At 35.4% G+C, this 6,897-nt stretch overlaps 1 protein-coding gene across 1 annotated transcript; it reads right to left on the reverse strand.

Moving 5' to 3' along the window:
* Positions 1-1,214: 1,214 nt before the first annotated feature.
* Positions 1,215-1,787, reverse strand: LOC122049474. Its single transcript, XM_042610854.1, has one exon. It carries the CDS (start codon positions 1,767-1,769, stop codon positions 1,305-1,307), a length of 465 nt encoding a protein of 154 aa, XP_042466788.1. The 5' UTR covers positions 1,770-1,787; the 3' UTR covers positions 1,215-1,304.
* Positions 1,788-6,897: the final 5,110 nt, after the last annotated feature.

Below are 6,897 nucleotides of genomic sequence, written 5' to 3' on the forward strand. Positions count from 1 at the left end.
ACTGTTAGTGGACTCCGAGTTAAAGAGACCTCCAAACACAGCAGTGTCAGTGTCGAGCCAGGGAGGGGTTCCCGACGAAGACCCTCTGACGCTCAAGTCAATCTCCGGCGATGTATAAGCGAGGGAGCCGAGAAGCAAAGTAACAATAGCTACAGTAAAGTATGCATACCTTCGTTGAAGCTTGGGGCCCTTTATATATGCCTCCGAAGGCTCGCATGCACGCTCCTCGAGGTGCGTACGCTTCTCAAAGCTTACCCTGAAAGGACATGTCATGAAAGCGTCTCTGACACCATACCTCAATGACCCGAGCATATTTCCAACATGACAGTGGAAGCTTCTGCCGTATAATCCTCTGCCCGTCCATGCCGTCAACCATGTCATATGTCGGTGGCACAAATTCCTACGAGGATATCAACTGATCCTCCTTTTGTCTGTTAGTAGGTCGAGTGGGACAACCGCTCGACCAACCTTTAGCCGTTCGGGTGGTCTAGCCCTTTGGCCAAGCGGAGTGGCCGCTCGGCCAATCACTCCACTGTCCGAGTTTCGTTGTTGTGCTGCGATCCCTTGTCGCTTGTTCCGAGGTTCCATGTGAGTCTAAGCCAGCTGGCCGTTCAACGTATGTCTTATTTTCAGCGTCGAAAGCTCGATGTCTGGCCGAGTTGTGGTGATATATGATCGGTACTTCTTCGTCCTAATTTGACGAGTGAATTGTCCGACCGACCAACGACACATAAACGTTGACCATCCAATCTTTAACTTCAATTGTAACCATGACCCTATGTGAGACGGGTCCTCATCACTGGATCATTCACTACCATTCAAACAATTTTGTTAAGGTGCGTGCAATTTGTCTATATGACAGGACTTAAGCCAATACAAACGCCAAGAAGTAATGGGCATCCTCTTAAGTCAATGAAAAACCATTTGAAAGATGGCTCCCATCTTAAACATCTGAAAGGCCAACTGTAACTTCGTGACACACAATTGCACCCAAAAATTTCTGTCCTTTGTTTCAGTTTTATTTCTGTCCAAAAACTTTTATTTTATTTTTAGAAGAAAAGTTTTAATGGTAAAATTATTATACTTAATATTATCCTTTTTTTTTTAGAGAGAGAGAGAGAGAGATTCCGTATTGATGGAAGAATATTAGGAAAACTGAGAGTAATTCTGTTAATTAAAGAAGAGTTGAACTTTTTGTAAGTAAAGTCTTATAGCTTCACGATTTAAAGTGCATAATTACTTTGTTTTTAATGTTTGATTACTCTTGAGAATAGCTCGATATCATCTGCAACTTGTACTGTATATTAAGGAATTATATTGATCGTGTCATGGCAGATATGAATACGATCTATCGGAGAGCTATCTTCAAAGTCAACGCTACCGACGACGCTCTCTATCGACCGTACGTCGTCGGAGACGGCTTCCGAGTCAAAATCCAGAGTCAGATCCGCTGTCTCCGAGCTAGCGGCGGCGTCGGCGTCGCCGGCGACCCGAAAGTCCTCCAAGATGAACGTCGGCCGCCACCTAGACGTCGCCTTCCTCCCCTCCACATCCGCCCTCTGCTTCGCCGGTTTCTTCCTCTTCGCGGCCTTCGTGCTCGTCTCCTCTGCTCCGGCCATGGTGCCACTGCCTTTTCCGGCGAAGGTCTTGGATATGGCGTGCACCCGACGGAGGATGGAGAAGAATTCGTCCACCTCCTCATCGGTGACCTCAGGCTTAGGCCGCTGCGCCTCCGCCTCTTCATCTCCTATTCGCTTGCTCTGCTCCATCTCCGTTCATGTAATACATTACTGGTATGGCATGGGTGTTGTTGTTCAGGGCTTTAATTTATAGATGTTCATGCTGCGCTTTTTAATTTTATGGATTAATTTATTTACCAAGTCCGTCTCTTTTGATCGGTCAGGACTAAGCATGAGTCATTTTTAATTGAGAATTAGGGATCATAGACACGTGTTACATGAATAAATATTATAATAATAACCAAAAGGTCGAGAAAGTATATAGTCTTTGACCTCTATCGTAAGAAAAGGAATTAAAAAAAACTATAACAATACAAAAGAAAGACAAGGAATTAACATAATTTTATTTTGGATTTATCTAAATTAGTTAGTAAAAAAATATATTCTTAATAAATCTATTTAGTCAAAATCGAACGCGTATTTTTGCCCAGATCACGCATTTGATGACGTTTTACATGGTAACGTCATCGAATGACGAGGGAGACTCCATGGAGAGGAGACTGAGAAGAGGCATACAAAATTTGTCAACGAACTCTTCTCTTCAGTTGGTGATCAATTATGCTCCACTTTTTAATTTAATTTATTTTCAATGAATACGTTTTATTAGAATCTTAAAAAAATATTAAAAAAAAAATGGACCCATCGAAGTGGAGCCCGATGCATGAGCTCACTTTGACCATTCAGGACCGGCTTTGGTTTAATTCAATTCTCATCATAACTTAATCTAATTAATTATTATTCGTAATATTAGCAGTAGTGCTGTTGTTCAGTGATTGGGAAAGATACAATTATTGAATTGGTATACATATAAATCTATTTAAATATTATTTGAGCGTTTTATGTATTTTTCTTAAAATCTGGTTTATAATTTAAAATTTATTAACATTTATCCTTCGTTTAGATGGAAATTTAAATACCATATATTCACAAGCAGCTGATATCTAATCCATAAGCAGTGAACCCCGTGGAACCTCTAATCAATCCATAAAATGGTCCCTAGCAGTTGATCCATCAAAAATATCAACAATGCTACCACAACATCTATGCCAGAGGCCTCGACAATGCTCCATCCGCATCATGACTCCATTGGAGATAATGCTACGTCAATATCTAATCATCCGGTGATACACTCCATCATCCCTGTCTGAGCTATCATCTATGGCCGAGACCTCACTAGGCTCCATCCGGTAGGGAGTTTATCCGACAAGGAGCTCTATCATCCATGACTGAGCACTCATCTGTGCTTGGGTCCTCCATTATGCTCCATCCTCATCAGGAATCCATCCAAGATGATGCTACCCCAATGTCGGGTCATTCGATGAGACACTCCATCCCCACTATCTGAGCTCTCATCTATGCTCGCTGTACTCCAGGTGCATCCTGAAACCATCCAACTCACACCATAGTCACCAACCAAACCACAAATCCCGGTGCATCCTGAAACCATCCAACAATGAGTACAAATGATTTGCTGCTAATAGACCTAGGATTTATTTTCAGCGGATATGGAATGTCCTACTGGTTGCCTTAACCCTCCTTACACGTGTTGTTATTGTTGGGTGAAGTCCTCTGTAATTTATCTCACTTCTAGATTGTGGGGGGTCACTCTAGAGGAGTCGTTGAAGTGACGATTTCATCTTTTTGCTGCCAACAATAAATATAAATGCTTGTTGATGTGATGGGATATTGACATCGACGTTGAAATGGATGCCTGATCAGTGAGGGATGAAGATTGTCCTACATGGATGATTGAAATGAACGAGATTGGGGCTGTAATTTCATTTTAAAACTTATCTAGGTCAAGTGGCATGTTCTTTTTTAAAACTTTTCGGAAACTCAAGTATGTAGCAGAAAATTTAAAGTATGAATATCACAAAAGATAAAGATACTTTTATTTTTACTTAGTTCGTAACCCAATGACTATTACTCTAAAGCCCACGATTCCTTGGACCATTTCGATTGAGCAATCAACTAAAATATCTTCTGAAGAACCTTCAGACAAATATAACGAATACAATAATAAAAGAAGTGTAGCATGTTGGATCATGAAAGTTGATAAAGGGGCGGGAGTGAATATCGACCGAAAGATGAGTGCGCAGCGGAAAAATAAAAATACAACGTTAACATGAACCGTTTTACTTGGTTCGGAGTCTTCGTCGACTCCTACTCCAAGGTCCGCACTCGTTGAGTGCTTTCGTTGGACAATCCACTAGCAATTTGAAAAAGGTTATTACAAAGTGAAAATACAGGAATGCTAAAGAAATGAAGTACCGACAATAATTAAGAAAAAAGAAGAAACAATGCGTTGTCGGAGAAGCTTCAACGTCGCAGGAGTATAGCGCGGTACAACAAGCATTGGATGGTGTTGTAGTGAATTGTCTTTAGCTCCAGGGCTCACCCTCCTTATATAGGAGGTTCCAAGCGCCCGGATCCCTTTCGGGCACCTGGACTCTGATGTAGCCCAGCCAACCAGAGTACTCCACGTGGCGACGTATGATGGGGATAAAATTTACATTCCGGGCACCCAGATCCCTTCCAAGCACCCGGACCTTCCGGGCACTCGGACCGTCCGAGCGCCCAGATCCCTTCTGAGCGCCCGGACCTCTATTTTTCAGCTACCTGCAAGAAAACATTAGTCCGAGTCGAAATACAATTATACAACCCTACAAAATAAAGTGTTAGCACAATTTATATAAGGAACAAGTAGTAATTAGATTCCGTCTCACTGAGACCAGAATCTAGTCAAGATCTCAACTTAGAGTTCCAAAATGATTCTAAGTTTAATCGGCGCCTAAGTTTCCTCCCCGGGAGCGCGTCCTCATAGTCACTCCCCTCTAGTGATTTACCTTAACTTACCTGCCAGGCGTCCGGTTAGCCCTTCAATCTGTCTAGACTTCGTGTCAAATATCCGATCAATCCGTCGACCTATCTGGACTTCGTGCCAGCTATCCGGTCGGCCCGTCGACCTAGCTGAGCATTGTGCCAGACATCCGGTCAGTCCGTCGACCTGTCTGGACTTCGTGCCAGCTATCCGGTCGGCCCGTCGACCTAGCTGGACTTCTCTTGCAGACTTGGTCACAACGTTAGATCACAATAAAACTAACTTAACATACTTTGTCATTCATCAAAACCTGAGTTAAATTGTTAATGCTAACTGCACCAACAATCTCCCCCTTGTTGGTGCAATGACAACTTGGTTAAGTCAATGAAAAAATATGCAATAAATAAGCACAAGCAATAATGTTAAGTTAGTCTTGTTTTATTTTTGGTAGTTTTTCGTTGCTAACTAACTTAAACCATTTAACCCTCCCCCTTCGACATTCATAAAAAAAAATATAGAAAAAAATAAGCGGTTAAGGAAAATAATGCAATAGAGAATCTGAACTAAATCAGATTGACTTGGGGAAGTTTAAAGTAGAATTTTTTTTAAAAATTTTCTTTAAACTTTTTCTTTTTAGTTTTCAAAATAACTAAGTTTAGAAAAATCAACTAAACTTTCAAAATAATTTTCAAATATAGGTTTGTATAGTGGTTAATTTTCAAAAAGAAAGATAAACCAAAACCAATTTTATAAAATTTTAAAGCTAAGTTTGTAACCTCCAAAAAAAAACTAATTTTTAAACTTATAGTAATTTTCAAGTATTAAGTTCAGAAAGAGTTAGATTTACTAAAGTAAGTTTATATAAATTTTCAAAAATAAATTTGTATAAAATTTATCATTAGATTATAAAAGGTAAGTTTACAAACTTTAATTTTTTAAGTCAACAAAATCTAATTTTCAAAATTTATAAAAATCCAATTTCTAATTTTCAAACTGAGTTTGTAAAAGTTAGTTTTTTAAAAAAATTCAAAACTAATTTTAAAAAATACTAAATAAAAGAAATTTGAATTAATTCTCCCTGAATTTGATATCCCCCTAAATTTGATATTCTCTCTTAATTTAATACTAAGGTTTGAGCATGTTAAATTTCATAGCTTTGACAAATTTTTCTATCTAAGTGTTTTAGGAGATTTAGAGTTAGTAACACTTACGTTTTTATTATTTACATAATTATCTCTATATACTTGTTATAATTGTTCATTTAAGTTTGATTAATCATTAATCAATTATACTAAAAATAATCAACATTATATTTAGGTGTATTAAGTTAAATAATTTGTTACTAATTCAATAGCAGTTAATCATTATCAATAGTTTATTGATTAACTTTTATTTAATTTAACAAATTAATATTTATTTGAATAATTTAAATGAGTTAATAATTTAACTTTTCACTTACTTCATTTTGGATTTAACTTAAGTAGGATTAACTAAGTTTAAAGTTAGTGTTAATTCGAAGTTAAATTTATTCAAGTTATTAAATAAAATTAAGTAAGGTTTAATTTAAGTCAACCTTTAATTAAGATAAATTATGATTTAATTAAAGTAGTTAAAATTTTAATTAACGTTTTAATGTAAAGTAAAGTTTGATTTAAAATAATTTATAGTAGAGTTAATATTTTGATTAGATTAAATCTAGAAACTAATCAAGCCAACCTTAGTTTCCAAGTAAGGTTAGACGTAATTGAGTTTTAGTTATTTAATTATTAATTATTTAATTAAGTCTAAAGTTTAAGTTAATTGAATTTCGATTAATTACTTATTAATTAATATTTAAACTTTAAGTTAGGCGTCTAAGTTTTAAGAATTTAAAATATTTATTTAAAAGGATTTCTAAAATAAATTTTAAAAGGATTTTAAAATGATTTGTTGAAATAGGTTTAATATTAATTAACATATGTTTAATTTAATTTTGATTTTAGATTTAAATTAATATTTGTGGTTAATTTAATTTTAAGTTTTTAAGTTTTAAATATAAGATTCAATTTTAATCTTAAGTTTAAATTTTAATTTTAATTTTAATTTTAATGATTTAATTTAAGATTAAATTTAAGTTTTAGTTTAAGATTACAGTTTTAAGTTTAATTTTTAAAGTTAAAATATTTTTTAAAATAATATTTTAATTTAATATAATTTTTTTAAGTTAAAATAATTTTTAAATTGTTTTTAAATGATTTTTAAAGTTTTAAAAGAATTTTTAAAGTTATTTTTAAAAAGAAATTTTAAAGTTATTTTAAAATAATTTTTAAAGCTAAAATAATTTTTTTAAAGAATTTT

The sequence above is a fragment of the Zingiber officinale genome, chromosome 2B (genome assembly GCF_018446385.1).
Source record: "Zingiber officinale cultivar Zhangliang chromosome 2B, Zo_v1.1, whole genome shotgun sequence".
NCBI lineage: Eukaryota > Viridiplantae > Streptophyta > Magnoliopsida > Zingiberales > Zingiberaceae > Zingiber > Zingiber officinale.

Bases quoted from the DNA above. Each gene is read 5' to 3' on its own strand.
- LOC122049474 (XM_042610854.1), bottom strand. From the start codon at position 1,769: ATGGAGCAGAGCAAGCGAATAGGAGATGAAGAGGCGGAGGCGCAGCGG.